General features: G+C 37.4%; 1 protein-coding gene across 2 annotated transcripts in view; it reads right to left on the minus strand.

The window, feature by feature from the left end:
- The window catches only part of Ac3 (Adenylate cyclase 3), a 976,504-nt gene that overhangs the window by 60,023 nt on the left and 893,329 nt on the right, over nt 1–23,152 (minus strand). For both annotated transcript variants that reach the window (XM_081769109.1, XM_081769108.1), the window contains one exon: nt 21,979–22,054. In XM_081769109.1, the coding sequence (XP_081625235.1) occupies nt 21,979–22,054 (76 nt within the window). The remainder of the gene's footprint in view (nt 1–21,978; nt 22,055–23,152) is intronic.

Consider the following 23,152-nt stretch of genomic DNA (forward strand, 5'->3'; position numbering starts at 1 on the left):
TTCTTTAGATTGCAGAGTGTATGTATGTTCACAGTAGAGTTGCCAGATTAATCGTTTTCAGCCTTCTGCCCATACTGCGATCGCAAAAAGAAGAGAATGTGAAGAAACAAGAAAAATATATTTTCCCTTTTGTTTTTAATGAGTTTTAAGCCGAGTTTCATCTCTCCAGTTTCAAATTCTGGTTTCTTGAGGTACAGTGGAGTTCCGGTAACCCGAACACATTTAATCCGAACTAACTAACTAACTCTATGGCCTATGGAACCCGGAGGTTCAGTGCCGCGTTCACAAAAGCTCTCCACTGACTTCTATCCTTAGCTAATTGCATCCAGTTTCTACTTTGTATTCCTATCTCTGCGAGATCCCTCTTAATATTGTCCTCCCATTTAATCCGAACAGGCGAGAATATATAGTTTTAGGAAATTAATAAATAAAAGGATGAAAGTCGATGCATGCTTTCGTAGAAAACAAAGTGAACCTTCGTTGAACATAGTTTTTTCTTTAATATCTGTATTTAGGCCTTAAGCCACATTACGGTAATTACACAAAGTTTGAAATAGAATAAAGCCATCAAGTTTCTCCAACATTTTAAACATTTTTCCAATACAGTACATATACTGTAGTCAGAAAACATGTTTTGAAATACTATACGCTATGTATTACAACACAATAGACCCGTTCACCCGCTTCAACCGCGATTTTATTGTTATTCCGACTAATCCGAACAATCACTTAATCCGAACAGAGTTCGGTCCCAATTACTTCGGATTAGCGGGACTCCACTGTACTCTATTCTGGGCAAAACATTTGAATCATTTTACTTTCCTTACTATGCTTATCTAAGAACGTTTCCTAATTCATTGCTCTTGTATTAACAAGAAGTTTTATGTCCAAATCTCATTGGGCACTTTCACTCTTTCAGATGGATTGTTTGAAGCCAGAACGAACTAACATTTTTCTTTTCGTGCTGCGGGAAATGGATTCTTATGGAAACAATGACAACTTGACACGAACTGCTGTCAATGGTAAATGGGCTTCATGTGACTGTTGCATCAGTCTTTACAGTTAGTTTGTTGTGGCGTAAGGTCTCTGTGAAATACGCGAAATTCAAATGATTTCATGCTTAAACTCAGAAATTGGTGAAAATATAATTAGTGCACTAACATTTCAGACAGTTCAAATACTATCATTGAGTGTAATTATTATTTATTTATTTATTTTCCTGTTTTACGTGGATATGAAATAACTAAAGCAGTCTTTTTCATAAACTGGATTTCCCTTTGACCAAATTTAATAGGAGTAATGATGTTGTTTCGGTGAAACCGGAATAAAGTTCTTTGATATACAGGATTGTGTATTTAATATAATTTCAACGTGAAAAGATGTTATTGGCAATATATGATTTCTAATGTTCAGAATTGAATGTTGTAAACTAAAGCCGTATGACTAAATCAATGAAGTTTAATTCAACTTGTGAAAAATGGTGGTGAATGTGGTTAATTTGGTCTGTCTTCAGACATCTCATATAATAATGTAGATTGCCACCTTTCTCCTTTCAGGAACGGGATTTTCGAAAACGCTGAAATATATGTTCACTTATCTTTAATTGAGTTTATATAAAATGAACTTCACACCTCCTACTTAAGGGAATCCTTACATAAATCATTTTCTGAAACGGGAAATCATATTATAGAAATTACATTATTTTAGAAGCAGAGTTTTCGCAGCGTTTAAATGCACATTTCCTTATTTTTATTTGGGAATTTACACTCGTATATACCGAATTTCGCATCTTCAACTTAAGAGAATTCTCAGATAAACAGGGAAATTTCGATATTATAGAAATTACCCCTTTTACCTCTTTTCATTATTTATGAGTGACGGGAACGTTGAAATTTGGCAGAAACAGAACGACAAGCGTCTCGTAAATGGAAATAGTAAGTATTTTATTACTATCGTTTATACTACTTGCAATACTACATTAATCTTTACTTAGTATATAAAAGCGAATGTTTCTGCCTGGTAGCATCCCGTTATAACTACTGAACAATTACAATGATAATTGGCATGATTATCAACCTTAAGACGCCAGGAATATATGGTACTATATTGATGAAAATGTACACCCTAAAGGAGGAGCTGGGTCATGATTTATTCGAAAAATTGAGTACCTCATAAGGCCATCAAGTATAAGGAAGATGAAACTTTGTATATAATCTCCCCATCGGAAATAAACGGATCCATATCCTATCGTTTTTGGAAAATTCGTTTTAAGGGGAAAAGCGACATTATATATATATATATTGATGTATGTGTGTATGTTAGAGCATAAATCTGGAACGCCTGCAGAATTTCAACCGAACTTGGTACACATATGGCTACAATATGGAAACAAATACCGGTACTGAGCATGTAATAAACTCCTTGCATTTCTAGGAAGGTGGACGAAGACACACTGAGATGATGGGTGACGTTCTCCCGATTACACATAAGCACAAGTTTTGCCAAAACACCCCTAGCACTCGATAGGACACGCCTAGTCCTAGTAGTAAGGTTAGTTGGCTCACCGTTGGGAATTGAATGGGATTTGGTCAAAATGGTGGGTGATAGTCGGTGTGAGCCTATAGCGGAAAACCTTAAATACTTGGTTAAATGTATGGTTGGCCAACCAACTATTCTCCCGACCTTCACTCAACGTTACTAGAATTGACTGTTTTCTCAACCAAGAAATACGTTACTTTAGCGTTGGCTAAATGTCAGGCAACCGCTCTACGAAAAGCATTTTTACTTAGTTCTATCGTTGGCTAGTGGTCGCTAACTCCGGTAGTGTGCGTCACTGCTCGTGCGCAGTTCTTCACCGCCGCCATCTTGTTGTGTTCCAATTACGAAAACAAAAGAGAAATTCGAGTTGTGTGTGTTGAATCATTTTCCTATATTTAGTGTATAATGAGCTTTTTTAAAAAGAAGATTTACAACGCACAACAACTATCAAATATCAAACGCTTATACAGTGTGATTATGGCCTAGTTGCCATCCCCTCTGGTGTAGTGGCTAGCATGTGCACCTTTGATGTACGGGGTCCCGAGTTCGATTCCCTGTAGGAAATCATTTGGAATTTTAAATGTCCTCGATATTTCTGTGTTCGTGTCCTTGTCGTTCTAGATTACTGGAAAAACGAGTAAAATTAAGTAAAAACCTAAAAATAAGTAGTTAAAGAAAGTTGGAAGCATACCTACTCGCCAACCAAGCAACTGAGGGTTCGCGTCCCGTTCAGTTTGTTTCCACTTTTTCTTTTCCTGTACGGTCTTAGTACAACTTAAAATTAATCGAATATTTAAAAACCCAAATCTATGAAATAATCGGAATATCTCAGGAACATAATATAGAAAGTCGGGTAAATGAAGGCTATTCTTTTGGTTGGAAAATAGGTGGGAAATGGTTGCCAAAGTGGCCAATCCTGACGTTGAGCCACCATTTTCCCAACGTTGGGCCAACCAATTTTGCTACTAGGAAGAATCAACAGGTGCGGTAACGCCAAGGTAACTGTTACCTGGGGATTAAAAGAGGCAATGTCAAAGTGCTGCTTTTCCTTATTTACTTAACCTATTTGTTCATTTTGAACAGTGCATCAACACCTAAGGCGTTGCTTTTAAATACTTATTTAACTAATGTCTTCATCTTCGACGGGACAAAGCCCAAACTTTTGGTCTTGGTTATTCACATCACCAGGCATTCATTCATATCACAACGCCATAGAAAATAGTGCTTTTATCATTATGATGATATGGGGAGACCAGACAACGAGATTTCTAGAAATTATACGATCGTATATACGAATTTTACCGTTCGTTTACGATGTGAGACATGCCTTCGATCTTTCTTAAATTTCCAAAAATAAGAGTGCAATTAATGCTCATTGTATCGTTTACACTTATTTATGTGATGCGCTGCTTTATAGCCTCAATAGCAAACAACAAGAACTCTAGTACTTACAGCGCTGAGCCTTTTTATACGGACTTAAAAATGAAGGGAAATTTTGGGTTATTTTAACCTTTCATAAAATGAGTTGTTGTTTGCATACGATCTCTCTCTCTCTATGATACAAAATATGGTCTTAGTTTCAGAAAATAAATTATTTTTAACTGACATAGCATATTGTATTATATAGTGAAATAAATTAATCCCTTTTTCCATTGGTTGCAAAAATTGAGAAACGTTATTTTATTTTACATACACTTGCCTATAGTTATTTCAGAACAATCATTTGAACAGTAAAGGAACAAATAAAGCAGAAGCACGATACATATAAAATATATACCGATGAGGTACATCTATAGTAATTTTGAATAGAATAATAGTATAAAAAATCAGTGATGCTAGCTTACAAAAAACTACACAAAATATAGATCAATAATATTACTACGGTAAATATGTTGTCTTTCACATATATGAAGGGACTTTACTTACTTAATTCAATATAAATATTAAATTGTAGAACAAGTTACAAGTTTTGGGGTTGGAATGTGGATTATTTATGGTAAAGATCCAAAATTGACAAAAATATGGTAAATTTGAAAACATGGAGGAATGCACAAGCCAATATCACAAACCATACACAGATAAACAGATTCTGTCCTTGCTCTCTTATCATCTCTCTGATTCCCTCTCAGAACACGCAATACACCTCCTCAGTACAACCTTTCTGTCAGGGTACTTTGTCTGGGAAGTTCCTGCATACCAGTTGTTCTATCTTCCAAGATCCACCTGGTTGTGCAAACTCATTCACTATTGAACGGGAGATGCATATCCCGCTAAAACACAGAACAAAGAGAGCAATTCATGTACTCCGTACCACCTGTTGTTAACAGTTTGAACTACAAGAATCAATGGATAGTTAGAGAACAATTTCAGCCGCAAATTGACGGTTCAGAGCTTTAGAGACTAAAATATAGAGCCGAGTATACACAGTCATAGCACAGATGCCGAAAGCACAATCGCTATGTATACACGGTCATACCGCTACAAGTGCTAGAATTTTTATTTTTGTTATAGTTTTAGATATAATATATCGTTGAATCACGAGGTCTGTCAACCTCAGGTTCCCAGATTTCATTGATCGCGAGCAATGTTTTCAAGTTACAATATATACACAAGTACTGCATTCGAAAGTGCCAAATACTCAAGAGCATTTAGAAATTCTAAATTCAAACGAAATGAAAGTTTATAGTTTAAAATCCAACGGTTATGTCGTTTAGATTAAAGGAGACGGATAATAATTAACAAAAGGGAATAATGGTAAAATTAACTATTTGTACTCTCCGCTCCACTCGAATCGAATCTAGGACCACGTAAACTATAGATACATGTGCTACTCACTAGACCAGTGGAGAGGGCTGCATGGCCTGAAAATTCCCAATGAGTGTTAGTACGAAAAATAGTTTTATACACAGTCACTTCAACGACGGAGTTCCGTTCAATCCGGTCTGATGATTTACGTTTTAAATTACGCTTACGGGAGACTTTATTCATTTTTGCTTATAAATGGGACAGTTAGGTGTCCGGTTTGAAAATCAGAAAAAAACGGGACAATGGTTGGAAAAAAAGAGATTGTCTTGCTAAAACCGTATTTATTACATGACAAAACTTCCGAAACAGATAAAAGTAGTAGTAAATACGTTACTTGACATTATTTTTTATCTGCTGCAAGAACGTAATATTGTTGCCATATCCAAACTTTTTACTTTCTCAAGTATACACAAAGAAATAAAGGTGAATTAAAATATTTCCCCTTTCAGAGTACCGTACACACGTGAATAATTAAAGAAGTGAGTTTCTTTTCACAGTGTGAAACTATGGTAGACTTTCAAACTATGTGAATTCAATACTTAAAATAGAAGTAGTTCATCTATAATTACTTGAATAGAGGAATAATATCAAAGATAGAACCCGATCCTCGGACGCTGAATCATTATCGAAAAGCCATGAAGTCGCTTTACTTACTACTATTGTTCTACGGAGCTTAACATTAAAACCGGAGATGCTAATTGGTGTCTATCACTATCAGTTGCAAAATCAGAGGTGAAACGTATTCTTGTTGTACTGAATCCATATAAAAAATGCTTGTCGCTATCTATTTCCGTTTTATTCGTTATACGATCAGTGTCATCATAATAATTTTCACCACACTTGATTCGAGCAGAAAAAATTCATTCTTGGGACGCTGGATCTGTATCTTGGAAGTAGAGACAAAATTCATTCTTGGGACGCTTGAACTGTGTCTTGGAAGTAGAGACAAAATTCATTCTTGGGACGGTGGATCTGTGTCTTGGGTGGGTGGATCTGTGTCTTGGAAGTAGAGACAAAATTCATTCTTGGGACGATGGATCTGTGTCTTGGAAGTAGACAAAATTCATTCTTGGGACGGTGGATCTGTGTCTTGGAAGTAGAGACAAAATTCATTCTTGGCACGATGGATCTGTGTCTTGGAAGTAGGAACAAAATTCATTCTTGGGACGCTGGATCTGTGTCTTGGAAGTAAGGACAAAATTCATTTTTGGGACGCTGGGAATGCGTCTTGGAAGTAGGAACAAAATTCATTCTTGAGACGTTGGATCTGTGTCTTGGAAGTAGGGACAAAATTCATTCTTAGAACGCTGGATCTGTGTCTTGGAAGTAGAGACAAAGTTCATTCTTGGGACGCTGGATCTGTGTCAAAAAATGATTTTCGATATAGTATTTTTACCGTTTTGACTCTATGAAAATAAGCACTAAAACCAGTACTACTAGGTAAATTTCAACTACTTACGGTTTAGGTAAACTTGCGGGTGGGTTCTCTTGAATCGATTGCAAGAAACCGTTTTTTGCTATCTTTTAATGGTTTTGTTTTATGGAGACCAACGATAAAACAGTTGATTTCTACTAGTTCCGTTTTGAAGTGAAGTTAACAGAGGAGATGGAACTTATTCTTGGGGCTCCGAATCTATTGAAAAAAATGCCTCTCGATATCTACTTTTAAAACCATATTTGCTCTAAAGAAATCGGTATTGAAACCGGGTGTACTAGGAAATTTGAAGTACTTCCAGTTTTTGTACAGGATTACGGTAACGATATTATGGTATTGTGGTAATGATATTATCTCCTATGATGCTCAATAGATTGCAAAAAACAGCTTCTCTCTGTTACCATTTTCATTCTACGGTGATAAACATCGAAATCGAAAATGGTTAATTTGAACCGCTGCCGGTTTGAATAGATGGTTAACGGAGGAGATAAAACTATTCTTAAAACCCTGAATCGATTGAAAAAAAAAACTTCTTGATATTTAAAATAATTTTTGTTCCATGGAAATCAGTATTAAAACCGGAAGTAATAGTAAATTTTGACAACTTTTGGTTTCAGTAGTGTGTTGCGAAAAGTGGCGGATCTAGCTCGGGACCTAGGTCCCCTCCCAGTTTTCAGAGTGACGAAAATAATTTAAGCTATTATTTATATATTTTTGAAACTTTATAGTAAATTTATAATATACTTATCATAGTCTGGGGTCTGGCAGGCCTCCCCAGTTTTTACCTTCTAGATCCGCCACTGGTTGCGGGTAGTCACGATATGTTTAAAGATACGTCTTAAGATGCTAAATCGTTTACAAATATACCTTCTCGCTATCCTTTACAGTTTTTGTTCTATAACGATAAACGTTGAAACCGTAAATGGCTTATTTGAACCATCTCTGGTTTGAATAGGATGTTAACAGAGAAGATAGAACCGTTTCTTGGAACCGTGAATCAATTGCAAAAAACGCTTCTGGATATATCTTGCGTTTCTGCACTGATACCTGTCAACAGATGAAGGGGTGGACATAACTGCTCTATAAGACTCCCGACATTTTATGCATACCATCGTTTGGAAGCTGCTATCATTGCCATAAGCATTTCGATGACTAACAAAAGCAGTCGTTTTAGGTAATGGATGACAATGGCATTTTCAGTTATCACTATTATATGTGTGTACGGGTGTCGTTAGAGAAAGGGACGGGGGGACATGTCCTAGTCAATGATTTTCTGTATCATATATAATTGTAAGTGTGCCTGTAAGATTAAACTGTAAGAAAATAGTTATTGGGAAACTGTATCGAAAACAAACTTATATAAAATAAACAAAATATATAAGTATTTCTAAAAATTCTCTTTAAATATCCTGGACAGGCATTCGTTCAATCAGAGATAAGAATTTGTTTACTTTTTCCAGTTTTGGTCAAGCACAAACAAGCACTTGTTTACATACTGTATTTCAGGTGTGTATGCCACGTATCTTACTGTTAGTAACTGTCCTTTCCTTTCACCTTTCTATAAACCATAAGAAGGCACGAATGACATAAGCTGTAGGATTTAAATTTCAAAGATTCAAGTTGTAAACTGAAATGTTCTATAAATATTTATATTTTGCTTTGTAGATATTAGAATGCAATATAAGTATATCTCACAAACAAATGGCGTTTATATATTTTATTTCAGTGCAAAATTTCACACAATTCCTGAATCCTGTTCGTGGCAGCGTCGCGATGGAAATTTGCGCAACTTCAGCACTTTCTGCTACTCGTTAATAAATGATAGATTACAGAGATTATCAACGATCTAATCATTAGAAAAATTTGCGCAATATCGTTGCACCGTATAAATCGATGACTCAAGTCATTATCTTAATTTGGTTTATGAACTTTCATATTCCCTAGGGGTATATGCAACTTTGTGTACAGAAAGGGCAGGAGTCGAAGGTGTTACAATGGTGTAAACGTAAGTTGAACTATAAGTTGAACGCAAGAAAGGTCTGTAGTTCTGGATTTAAACAGTTTTTCTTTAACATCTCAAAGTTACACGGCACACATTGGTAAGATACGTCTACAGGAATTTATTTCGGCAGGGCTCTCATGGTTTTCGGAAGGTCCTAAATTGAATAGGAGAATAAATTACACTAAAATTTTAAAATTACGCATAAAATTAATCTAAATTTACAGAAAAGTTAGGATTTCGGGAGGGGGAAGGGCCGGACCCTCAGGACCTACCCAATGCGTACTTCCTTGACTTTGATCCAATATCAGTCAATATTGAATGTTTTTGAATAAGAATCATTTACAAATGATTATCGAAATAATAATAGAATTATCCAAAGTCGGAAACATGTCAGATATATGGTGATCAGAAAAATGGAAACACCTGAACGAAATTGCAACTTACCAGATTAATATGGTGTCGGGCCACCTTTCGCCTTCAGAACAGCCTTGATGCGACGTGGGATGGAGGCATAGAGGTCGTGAATGGTAGCAAGTGGAATTTTACACCATTCCTCGTGCAGGGCATCAGCCAGTTCTGTGAGAGAGGATGGAGGTGGAAATCGTCGCCGGAGTCGTGTTTCCAAGACGGACCACAGATGTTCAATTATGTTGAGATCTGGGGATTGGGCGGGCCAGGGGAGGTGTTGAACTTCATCCCGATGTTCCTCAAACCACGCTGCAACAACGCCAGCTGTGTGAATGGGTGCATTATCATCCTGGAAGATGGCGTAATTGTCCGGGAACAACATCCGGACCATAGGATGCAAGTGGTCTCCTAAAATTGCGACATAATCGTTGGCAGTGATTCGTCCGCTAAGTGTGACCACAGGACCCAATGAAAACCATGATATGGCGGCCCACAGCATCACCGAGCCGCCGCCATGTTTCACAGTTGGGCGGAGACACCGCAGATCATAAGCTTCTTTGGGCGTTCTCCACACATAAACACGGCCCGTGGTTGGGAATAGGGTGAAGGATGACTCATCCGACCATATCACACGTTTCCAGTCCTCAACGGTCCAAGTTGCATGGTAGCGGCACCATTTGCGGCGTGAGAAAGCGTTATGGTCCCTGATGAGCGGTTTGGCCCGTGCAACATGACCCCGTAAGTTCATGTCATGTAATTCACGGCGGACTGTGATTGTCGAAACAGGGTGGGGGAGGTACTGATTGAGTTCCTCCGTCACTTGCTCCGCAGTGGCACGACGGTTCTGCGTGACAATGCGCTTTAATACCCGGCGTGATGACCTGTCTCTCATGATTTTCTTCCGCCCACTGTTCCGCTTCCCCGATGTGGTTTTCCCGTGTGTTGTGTAGGCCGTCATCACCTTCGACACTGCCCCACGCGACACACCTAACACAGTAGCCACTGCCGTCACACTCACTCCACATAACCGCGCACCAACAATTTGCCCTCTTTGAAAATCTGAGAGGTCTCCCATCTTACACTACCTCCGTCTGCTGCAGCCACTGGACACTGCTGTTCCACTGCGCCTGACGTAGTATGGAGACCGACCTAACACACCACCACCAGCGGTCCGGCGCTGCGGGCGCCATGACACCACTGCCAACCCATACATCTGACGTGTTGCCAACTAGAGGTGTTTCCATTTTTCTGATCACCATCTGTATATATAGGTTGGCAACGATCACGTGGCAACCACAGCACTAGGATGTTGGTGGGGGTGTGTTACGGCAAACTTTGTGACAAGGCGTAGAAGGGCAATGTACAGTGAAGTCAACGAACATTCGGGTATCCTATGATCATGATGTTGTCTTCTGGCAATGACTCCATATTTCAGAATGATAGTGTGCCCATTCACATAACTAAACTTAAAACAAGTTTCAAAAACATTGGGATGAAGTTGAATATCTCCCTTGTCCGGTTTATCTTCGGACCTGATCGTAATTGTCCATTTTGAGGACATGAACTCGATCCGGATTTTCATCCCCATCCTCTCTCTCACGGAAGTGAGTGATCGACTGCACGTGAATAGTGCAATATTTCACTTGTAAATTACCATTCACGACTTCTATGACTCCATTTTACGTCGCATCAGGTATGTTCTGAAATCGAAAGGTAGTGGAACGTCATATTAATCTAGTTTTATTTTAATATATGTTTCTATTATTTAAATAACTATCTGTACAATACAGTAAAATACATAACATTGATAAACCAAAAGAACCATTTTCATAATGTTCTCGCAATTCATTCTAATGGTCATGTCGAGTAGTCTTTTTCGCCAGGACAGACTGAGGGTATCAACAGCGGGGCGCGGTGGCTCAGTGGTAGAGCGTTCACCTCTGGCGCATGGGGTCCCGAGTTCAAACCCTGCTCTCGCCAAGTGAACTTTGTGGTGGGCAAACACCGTGTGGGTGGGTTTCCTTGGAGCTCTCCCGTTTCCTACCATTTCATTCATTTCTCATCATTACCGTCTCCTTTAGCCTATCCGGCATAATCGTGGGACGTAAAACTCAAAGATTTCATTTCATTTTTGGGTGTATCACGCTTTGTAAGTGGAACACAGTTTGGCTATTAAAAAAGCAATAGAAGTAAAACATGTTAAGTACAGAATCCAGATTCTGTGATTTACCTTCGCGTCTTTAATAATTTTTTATGGGAAAACCTGTGGTATTGACAATATTTTTTTCATTTCATTTAAGAATTACCAAATACAGCTCTGAGGCCATTTTATACTGGATATCTAACAACAACAACAACAAAGTACAAAAAATTTCGTTATTTTATAAAATTCGATAATACAAAATAGTGCGTATAAAAACCAAATCCGTACTAGAGGTGCCGGGGACGAAGTGGAATTCGATGCCCCTTACACTCTTGTTACCAAACTTTTCTCTTTGTGGGATTTTTTTTTAAACATATAAGAGAAGCAGCTTTTGTTATTATGTTACGGTGAATTCTTATCAAGCTGTTTGAACACTACAACAGCCAAAAGCGATCATTACGTATTCTTTTCTTTTACAAATAAGAGCTGTTTCCTGGAGCCTAATTTTGGACTTTTTCTTAAACTTAGCAAAACTACCTTAAATTAGTATACAAATCCACCTGGAGAACAGTTATGGGAATTAACAACTACGTATTTACAATGTTTCATACTATCGATACGAAATGAAATTTCAACATTTTAGAAACAATGTGCTTTTTAAAAATGTTCGAAATGGGTGATAGCTTTAATTTCCAGTAATAGTTGTAAAATTTTGTAATTTTGTTCTGTATATGACTACATACTTAGAATTTTAATTTCGATTCTTTTAGGTGAAAAAAAACATACAAACTAAACTACGAAGATCAAGCTTTGAAAAATCCTACTTTCATTCGTGTAATTTTTTTCCCCTGTCTTTCATTCCCATCATGAGATGGGCGGGCCGCAGAAGGTTATGCCTTCTCTATGGCCAGTGATATAAGAAAAGGTTTGGTGAAGTAATATGAGATGGTTCTCAGGCTGTTATGCAATGTTAAGAAATAAACAGGTCATCTAATAAAGAGTTGCAGAAGAAAAGTCATTTAGAGATGAGCATGGAGTGGTGCATAGAATGGGAAGGTCGTTGAGTTCAGACGGTGGAAGCTAAACTGGAGAGGAATCCATGTGTGGGATCATGACGGTGGATGTGGATATATTGGTGATAGATACGGCGAAGTGGGTTGTGCGTCTCAGGCGAGTTGTCCTGTTCGTAGATGGCGAGGAGATGATCTATAGGCGGATATGCGTATCTGGGTTGCGTAGGTGTTTGTTCCAAGAGCTCGTTAAGTAGAGGATGGGCATTTGAAATGCGCTGAAAGATGTAGCGACTGCGAAGGCGTCGGAGATGAGGAAGAAGTGTAGGGATAGTGGTGCGTCGGTAGACCTCTACAGTAGGTGTTTGCTGCGGTAGAGAATATGCTATGCGGAGTGCACGGCGTTCGAGGATTTGGAGGCGTGCATAAAAGTTGGTAGTCGCTGATAGCCAGGCGAGATGACCGTGTGTCAGTGCCGGTCGGACGAAGACCTTGTAGGTGTAGAGAAGCAATTTGGCGTTAAGACCCCACGTAGTGCCTTTGAGATGTCGAAGGAGATTAAGGCGACGGCGAATGTTGGCTTCCAAGGTACGAAGGTGGGCGTTCCATGTGAGGTGTTTATCGAATGTGACATCAAGATATTTTAAAGTATCGTGTAGCGGAAGGCGAGAGTCCTAGAGGGTAATCGTGAGGCGCTCGGGATTGCGAGTAGAGCAAAACTTGTTCGTCTTGAGGCCACATAAGGTCATCTGCGTTTTTGTGGGATTTAGTTTAAGCTTCCATTTGAGGCTCCAGGCAGCAAGATTATCGAGCGCACGTTGAAGGATGTGATTAATTTGGTCAACGGAAGACCCAAGTGCGAGATACGCTGTATCATCGGCAAACTGGAGCATATGTACTGGAGGCGGAGGTTGAGGCATATCAGCGACATAGAGTAAATATAAGAGGGGTGAGAGCACGGAACCTTGGGGAACACCAGCACGAAGGATAAAGGTTGGGGATTTGGTATTATTAATCTGGATATAAGCTTGTCTATGGTGGAGAAACTGAGCTATGATCCGCACGTAGGGAAACGGCAGAAGGGAGGTAAGTTTGTAGATTAGTCCATAGTGCCAAACAGTGTCGAAAGCCTTTTCGATATCAAGTGATACTAGTACTGATGGGAGGCGTTTGATAAAATGGTTGACTAGTAAGGAGAAAAGTTTGACAATTCGTGTAATGTGTGAATTTCTTATCATGGGTGAATTTCATCAATCATATACAAATATTTACTACTTTAATGAGAATGCACCTCAAACATGATACTGAATTGGGGAGTAAGTTTATAAACTCGCACAATATATAAATAAGTTGATAAATAAAAGCGAATTTTCCGTGCTCGTGGACTGTGTTACAAACCCAACTTCTTAGATCTATACTCGGCATGGACCTGCCATCTAGTATAATAGTTTTTAATTCAACCAAAGCAGCAGAAATTAGCCCCATTCAAGCGGTTAATATTGTACTCTTAACAATATCCAGTAGAATATTAAAGTGTACAGGATTTACTTAGTATTTTTAGTTTTTTTCTCCTTCAGTCTCGGAAACAATAGAGTGAAAATTTGAATCAATATGATCTGTCAGCAGGAATTACCTATTAATAATAATCACTTTAAATTGAAGCACGGTGCTTATTTTTATAAGAGGTATCTAACATCTTGTGAGTTGGAGATTATGTGTTCGTGAGTTTTCTAGGAGTTTTTGTATTTCATTCTTTGTCCTATGTTTTATTTTCCTCCAACATTTTTATAATCATCCCTATGCCGTAAACATCGCCAACACCTAGTGGCCCACTTGCCGGTAAATGTCGATCGTCGATATAGCGACGCGTCAAAGGATTGCCGCTAGTGTGCTACTGGCAGCAGGGTTTCGTCGAGTCTAAACAGATATCTCGAGTCGGGGTGTTGAAAGTACCACCGCGTAGCAGCCAGGACTTCATTTTGGTTCGCGCTCCTTCGATTCGTCGCGGAGAATCGCGAAGGGACCAACACGAACTATCGCCAGTCATGCTCATGCGGTTATAATTATATATTATGTTTTCCTGACGAATTGTTCCTATGGGTTAACAACTGTATCGCCGGACCAATTTTAATAAATTTACCGGGTCAATTTTAGAATTTATTTAAATTTGTGAGAAAGAATGAGTAAAAGTTAAGAAAGTGGTTATATTTGTTAGTTGTTTTTGATGATGTAAGTGGCACTGTATGTGGAGGTGGATGGACTATTTCGCGGAAAGGTACACTTGTATTACTATACGGATCTATAGATTGTAAAATGTACAGAAAAAATTAGGCGAGTCTTTAATTTACCCATTTCGTGTCTAGAAAACAATCCAACCAACCCCTGCGGTGCTTCCAACCCGTTTCTACTACTACTACTACTTTTACTATGGATCCGTATAATAAAACTGCACACCTAATAACGTAATCTAACGTTACTTAATGTAATTCAACCAAATATAATCTAATGCAATGTATTTTGGTACTCTTTTTCGATTTTCAAATTGCTGACGTCCCCAATACCCCCCTAATCACTCACTCACTCGATTTTCAAATTGGTCCGTCGATACAGCATTAATGCCGTTCCTAAATTGAGCTCCGGGGGTCAAGAGTAACCCGAGCCTCTACATCATGAAGCAAAAAAATTTGAGAGGAGTGTATATAATTGTATAAATGTAGATGGCATCTGTCACCGTCATTAGAAAGTGAATATGGATGAACTATGAAATCAAGTTAAAGAGTTGCGCGTCATTTCTTTATAAAATTACATGGCGAAATATTTTTTTCTGATCCCAAATAATTACTTTCGAATATACACGGTTAAAGGAGTACTCTTATTAGCCAAATGAAAAATATCTTAACGATTTATCCCTCTAGAAGCCAGATTTTGTGTATCACCTCTGTAGCGAAGTCGGAAGAACATGCGCGTAGTAATCATAAAGTTGTTGGTTCGCGCTCATCCCGGCATACTTTTTTCTTTCTTTTTTTTCATAATGTTCTTTTAGACTCATCTTAATGTAAATAACACGCATATAGGCGATTTAACATATTTTAGGGGAATAATTTTGAGGTCACGTCTCTGCCGCTGGTGGTATAATTTTCAAAATGGAAGAGGGGCCACCGCGGATCGTTGCTGCGGAGCCGCCAATCTTTGGCGAGATATCATTAGTTGCCCATCGGTAGTCCACTGACGATTACGGGGTGGGGATTATCATTAATTATCCGTCTCCTCTATCCTGAAGGATATTACCATGGAACGTTAAGCTACAACAACTTATTTAATTTTAATAACAAACTTTAAATGTTCATGAAACAAGCGTAGCGTTATTTCAAGTTATGCCAGGCTGGAGGAGGAGGGAGATACCGACATAAGATTTTCACGTTTTTAATTAGTATATTTGTATACAATTTATTAAAAAAACACATGTATCTTTGGGTGGAAGATCCGGTTCAATTTCCAGCGGAAGCTCATGTGGTTCGAATCCTACGTTAAGCTGTAGGTCCACGTCTCATATAGCCTCTCTGCTAAAAGTGACGCTAAACTTAAATATCACATCAAATCAAATGAATTTAATAAAATGAGAAACGCATGTCTTCTCAAACTCAGGAGGCAGTTACTTCCTGTTCTTTCAAATGACATCTCTGGTTCATATCATAAACTACAGACTTAGAATCGTAATTTTACATGATTACTACTACTCTATTATTATTATTATTATTATTATTATTATTATTATTATTATTATTATTATTATTATTATTATTATTATTATTATTATTATTATTATTAATATTATTATTATTATTATTATTATTATTATTATTATTATTAATAATAATAATAATAATAATAATAATAATAATAATAAAATCATATTTGCAGAGTTAACACTAATCATGCGAGAAAAGTAGAAAGACATATGGAAATATTCTTTACAGCATTTTTCTTTCGAATTTCAACTCACATATGCGGGGTGTTAAAAAATACTGAAAATGTTTGGGAGATAAGTTTTTCACACCAAGATAGGAAAAAGTTCATATGGATCTACGGGAAAAAGTGCTTAGTTTATCGTCTAGGGCTGCCCAAAAGCGTGGAAAATACATATTGCAAGACAGGTTATTTCGAACACGAGAAAATGTGGAATGGAAGCCCATATCAGCGTAAAGGATGTCACACATACCCATCCAAAAATGGATATTTCAACAATGTGAAATGTGTGCGCAAATAATTCTCTACAAGACATAATTCCCAGATATTCTCCCAACAGAACTCTCAGATGTGCACTGAATTAAAGCAGAGTCCAAAGTAGGCCAAAGATCAGCCTTGACAGTAGCGAATACAGAATGCGTCAACAGGAAGTAGGAAGAGTTAGAGCTCCTCGGTTCCTCGTGTTCGGAAAACCACGTGCTGCAATGTGTTATTTCACGTTTATACGTATAAGGAAACGTGAAATATACCATGGAACAATACATCCCACTACGCGTTATTTCAAACACGACGAGAGTTCCTTCGTGGCTTAGCGATTAGTGTACGTACCTTTGGCGTGGGAGACCTGGGTTCAAGTCCCAGCTGGGGCTCATGCGGTACGAAACCTACATTAAGATGTAGGTCTGTTTCAGATAGCCTCACTGCTGAAAGGGACGCTAAACCCTAAATCAAATCAATGAAATCAACCCGAACACGATGGACCGTGGAGTTGGCCTTTTCTAACACTTCCGATCTTTCGCTGTCCTAACCAGTGGTCGAAGTGAGACGGTATGCGGTGGTATGCCATACCGCTTCTGGTTTTTTATTAGTGAAGGCATACTGCCTCTGGGTTTTTAGTGATCAAGACATACCGTCACGGGAGAGGAGGTGCTAAATATCTTTAATAATTCCAATTTATACACAGTAACTGATGTGTACAAATTCTCACGTCTTTTTTTGTGATTATCAGGTATATATATATATATATATATATATATATATATATATATATATATATATATATATATATATATATATATATATATATACTGCTTTGCACGTAAAAAGTGTTTATTTCTTACGTAGAAATAATTTCTAAGCTGACAACATAGACATCTTTTTCCTACCTTTTGTTTTTAAAATGGGATGTCTTCAAAGAAGTTCACCTAGTTTATATTTTGATGTGCCATATTGAATTGTTCTTTCTTACGTATGTATGTGTCTTGTTGGCTTAATGCATATAAATGCCGTGTTTTGAGCCTCGGTGGATTTAGGGATTGTCTGCTGTGGGACGATTCTTCCGAGGATTAGGAATACCCCTCAGTCGAGTGGGGATGCGGGACCTTTTCCACAGGAATTTTTTAATATAAAAACTCGATTTTTGAGCATTTTAGTGTATAATTCTGAATAATACAATTTAAGAGAAAATATTTTAATTTTAATTTAATTTATTTATTTATTTTAGAAAGTTGTTGGCTAGGAATCAGTCTCTCCATGCCTGATAACTAAACAGAGGCTCTCCAGTGGACTTTAGTCATTATGTAAATAGAAATGCAATCTTTTAGGCAACATACCGTCACTGTATTTCAGCATTTAGATAGCCGGTATGTCGAGTCAAAATCGTCATACCGCCTCTGTTTTTTCTTCACTTCGAACACTGGACCTAACATTTCCGCATCTGCATTCAGTGTTGTTCTGAAATATCCTGTAGACAACCTCGCAACTTCGAGAATCCTGAGGGACACTACGTTATGAATTTTACTTTCTCTTGTAAATTAAGACGAATAGTAGAGCGAAGTACATGATGCCATCATAAAGTTGTATAGCTCACAATAGTTTCTGAGCTTTATATTGATCTTTGATATTTACGATTTTTGGTTAAAAAAAAAAAAAAAACTAAAAGTATCAGGTTCTTAGGTTCTTGCAGAAACATCAGATCTCTAATAATATTTTCAGTAGAATAGAATTTAATGCAATTTTGAATAAGAGATTAGACTAAGCCAGGAATCTAATTCGCCTTCCTGGCTTGCTGTATTGCCAAGCTAATCACCCCGCTATCCAACAATACAAGATATATTTGCAATCTTCAGTTCATTGCGTTAAGCCACTGAAATCACTGTACAACTACGGCTCTTATTCTTGGTCAACCAGTGAATATATTAATGAGATGAATGGATTAGATATTGTATAAAGATTTATACCACATTTTCTAGAGATGCAAATTCTACGAAATAAAAAAGTGGGCTAGACCGAAGATGAAACCTGAATTACTCTTCACAAACCAATTTGTAGAGAAAATACTAATTGCTAGTTGGGTTTTTATATGTATACAGATAAAAGAACGTTTTATCACCTGGTTTCAACATACATACAATTATTAATTCAACAGGGCCGTCGCATGGGTTGTAAGCGCCCAGGGCGAGAATTCCCAGGCGCCCCACCCCAGTGTGTTATGAGAAACAACCAGAGTTTATTCTGTATTCCTAGATTTAAATATGGAATGTAAGATCATAATATAAGATTAAAAAAGTTGGTATTATGTCAATATTTTAAAGTGAACTGTTTTTGTATTTAAAATAAAAGTTAATGAGAACATGGTTTTGAATTATTGGGATTGAGTGCTATTCTTGTTTGTTTTGAACTTGTCACACGTCAACATAATAATAGCATAAAATATACAAATAACGATACAAATATTAAATTCCAAGATTAAAAAAAAAAAAAAAAAAAAAAACTTCTCACAGAGGGCTGAAGACAGTTCCAATTGAATAATCATTAAGCCTAGACGATATTTTACATTACCGGTAATTTTCAAGCTCAATACTCTATCAGAAGTCCCTCAAGGATCTAATCTAGATCCCTTGTTGTTTCTTCTTGTTATTAATGATATTTCTCTGTGCATTAAAAGTTTTTAAGTTTTGCATTTTGCCGGCTATCTCAATTTATACTCCAAAGCAAGTTCAGTTCATGATTGCGGTAAAGTTTATTAGGATCTACAAAGAGCTCAGTTATGGCATGATAATAATAAATTAGTCTTGAATGTGTCCAAATGTAAATCTCTGTCTTTCACGAGGAAAGAAAATCCAATTAACTGTACCTATACAATAAGTGGCACTTCCTTCCAAATACTATCAAAGATCTTGGAGTTATATTTAATAACAAATTAATCTTTGCTCAACACGTTGACGCAATAGCGGGTAGTGCATATAGAAACCTAGGTTTAATTTATAGGATAGGGCAGGATTTCTACAAAGAATCAACATTTATAAGGTTATATTTTTCGTATGTGTGGTTAAAATTAGAATGCTGTTGTTACTGTTTGGACACCAAATGTCACTAAACACTCTGATGCAATAGAAAATATACAGTTGAAATTGTTAAATATGGTTGCATACAAGAAAACCTGTTTCTACCCAAAGTATATTCCCTATGAAGACTTAGTAACTAATTTTAGTTTTCAAACGTTAGAAAAAAGGAGATGGATGTTTTGATCTGTTGTTCTCACATAAATTATTAAACGGTAAAATTGACTGTCCAGAATTAGTTTCAGAAGTATTATTACGTGTCCCAATAGGTAAGACTAGAACAGCTGGGACATTCTATTGTAGGAAAGCAAGAACTAACATATTACATAAGTCTCCTCTGTAGAGAATGTGTGCTTCATATAACGAAATGATTAGATTTCATGTAGTAGATGTGATCAGTATCTTCGAAGGCAAGTTCAAAACAATTGTCAGGCAATAACTTCTGCATAATTAAACGACGTATATTTGTGTATGTATAATAATGTAGTGTATGTTAGATAATTATGTACACAACAGTATAACCGGGCATTAGGCCTGTTGTGTTGTCCTTATGAAATAAATAAATTTTACTTAGCCGTGGTCTGATCATTATTAAAATATCTGAATTAACATTATTTATTAAAAATATCATTTATCAACATAATCTAAATTCCTTGAATTTTGTTGATTTGTCGTCCCGGCGCCAGGAGCGATCGCGCCGGTCCCCCCCAGCCGACGGCCATGTAATTCAACAGAAACGCTTGGAGTTCAAAACACGTCAATGTCTGAGCTTGCGACGATAAGATGGCGGCAATGCTGTTTTGTTGTTTTTGGCAAAGTATTAGGGCAAACTCAGTACTACGTGGGGAGTAGTAGAATAACATTCGTGATTTCCGGAACATTGAGATGAAGTTGAATACCTGTCCTGGCCCGTCCAATCTCCGGACCTGAACATAATTTGACCATCTATGGTCCATTTAGGAGACACAAATCTGATCCGAATATCCGATCTATGATTTGTTTAGGTGACACGAATCTGATCCGAACATTCGATCTATGGTCCATTTAGGAGATACGAATTTGATCCAGATCTGAGTAGACAGTATTAATTTAAAATGGATGACCTATCTGATTTCTAAGCGAGCAAATAGTTGGCGCTCGGTTATATGGTGCGAGCGTGACGAAAGTGGCAAATGTATTGGGTGTGTCCCGAGGCACTATGTCCAAAGTGATGACAGCCTACAAAACTCCCTGCAAAACCACATCAGTGAAGGAGAACATTCATCGGAAGAAAAACTTCACCAACAGCTCTTGCCGAGCATGAAACTGATTTATCTCTCAGAATCACCACGCAATTACAGTGCAAATGACGCAGAAACTCTAGCAGAACCTGTCACAGTCTCTGACTACAATCAAGTAATATGACAATGGGTTGCAAAAAGATGAAACCGCTAATAATGGTTCATAACATTTCTGCACGACGCAAATGGTCCGCTGATGACTGGAAACGTCTGATATGATCAAATAAATTATCGTTCTCTTTATTTCAAACTAAGAGCAGTGTTTGTATGTGGCAGATGACCAAAGGAGCGTATGATCTTAATAATCTTGTCCTAACGCTAAAACACATCAGCAATTATTGTGGGTAGCAACATCCTGGTTGTGTTTGGGTCTTCCACTAGCGCTTACCGGTACAGTAACTGCCCGTGATTATTTTAACGCACAACATAATCCTATTTTTCAGATGTTGATTCCACGCAATGCTGCCATATTCCATTATGATAATGTGCCCATTCACACAGCTAGATCTGTTGTGGCGTGATTTCAGGAACATTGAGATGAAGTTGAATACCTGTCCTGGCCCGTCCAATCTCCGGACCTGAACATAATTTGACCATCTATGGTCCATTTAGGAGACACAAATCTGATCCGATCATTCGATCTATGATACGTTTAGGTGACACGAATCTGATCCGAACATTCGATCTATGGTCCATGTAGGAGATACGAATTTGATCCAGATTTTCACTTTCATGCTCTCTCAGAGGATTAAGTGATGCACTGCACGCGGAATGGCATAATATTTCACTTATTAGGATTCATGGTCACTATGAGTCCATTTCACATCGCATCAGAGCTTTTATGAGTGTGAAAGGAAGTTCAACGCCCCGTTAATCGGTATGTTGCAGGTGTGTTTTAGGTGTTTTCATTAAATTGACAAGTATCTATATGTATCTAAATGTCTATTTAAAAATATCCAGATGTAGCTCTTCAGAGTTGTCGACTCTGGTACCAACCCTTCAATTAGATCTAGATCATATATAGTAATAGTCAATTAAAATACTTACGTGGCGATTTAGAAAAGCTAGAGCTAAAGTCACAGCCAAAAGTAGCGCAGATAGCGTATATTTTTCAGGAGCCAAACTGGAAACAAAAATAAGTTATACTGGTTAGTTATTATATTTCAAGTGATATTTCATTCTGTTTCATTAATTATTTTTTATTAAACATTCTATCATATTTGGATAATCAGCAACATGAAGGAATCCAGAGAATAATTACAGTAGTTATTGTAAAAGGTTTTTAGCAAATTACCACACAAGGGTCTTCCAAACGTAATGACAATATGTATAGGATTTATCAAAACGATTTTAGTGAAAGTATACACTATAAAAGTAACCTTTAGTCTTTCCTCATCAAAGTATTAGCACACAAGATATAGGGTCTATTAAGTTTATGTAGACGTCTTTTAAACTCCACTAATACAAAGTAATAGGTAATATTGCAACCAAAAGTATATATATCGGGAATTCTAAATATGGTGCCTACAGACTATAGATGTTAACGCTAGCATCTTTGCAGGTTGCAATTAAAGTCTACAGATGTTAACACTAGCATCACTTATTAGCGTAACGATGGAGTCGTAGATGCTAATCTTTAGATTCGTAAATGGATGAATACCATGCTAACGGTTCCAAGTTAATTTACGATGTTGCCACATAGTGAAATTTTTTATTCCCCATAGTTGAAGGGGGCTATGGAGGATATACCATTATATACCATTTTTGCTTTATTTTGACCTATAGAACAGCGCTCAGTTGTATATGGACGCCATTTTTAGAAAACCCGATACCATACACCACAATAGAAATAAACACAAGACTCGGTAACTTTCAGAAATTTGAAATATTGCGAGCTTGCTTATTTTCATTTAACACCACTATATACTATATAAATCAGATGGTCTAAAAGTATTGAGCCTTTTGCGCAAGAGATGGCGTTAATGTCCCGAATTTCAGAGTATATGAGTCGCAGCAGGTCAGATCTAACGTCATTTTATAAAGAACAAATGAAGCTAGTAGCTGTGCAAAAAGTGTTGGAATTCTTATAATTATACGTATAGTATTGCGTCGTGAAGACAATTAACCTTCCGCAAAACTATGCTACATTTTACAATTTTATTACGGTAAGCGCTCAAATGATGCAGAGATCGGTGTAGAAATTTGTGTTGTTTATCGGCGC

Source organism: Thermobia domestica, chromosome 8, assembly GCF_964235325.1.
Source record: "Thermobia domestica chromosome 8, izTheDome1.hap1.1, whole genome shotgun sequence".
Classification (NCBI taxonomy): Eukaryota; Metazoa; Arthropoda; class Insecta; order Zygentoma; family Lepismatidae; genus Thermobia; species Thermobia domestica.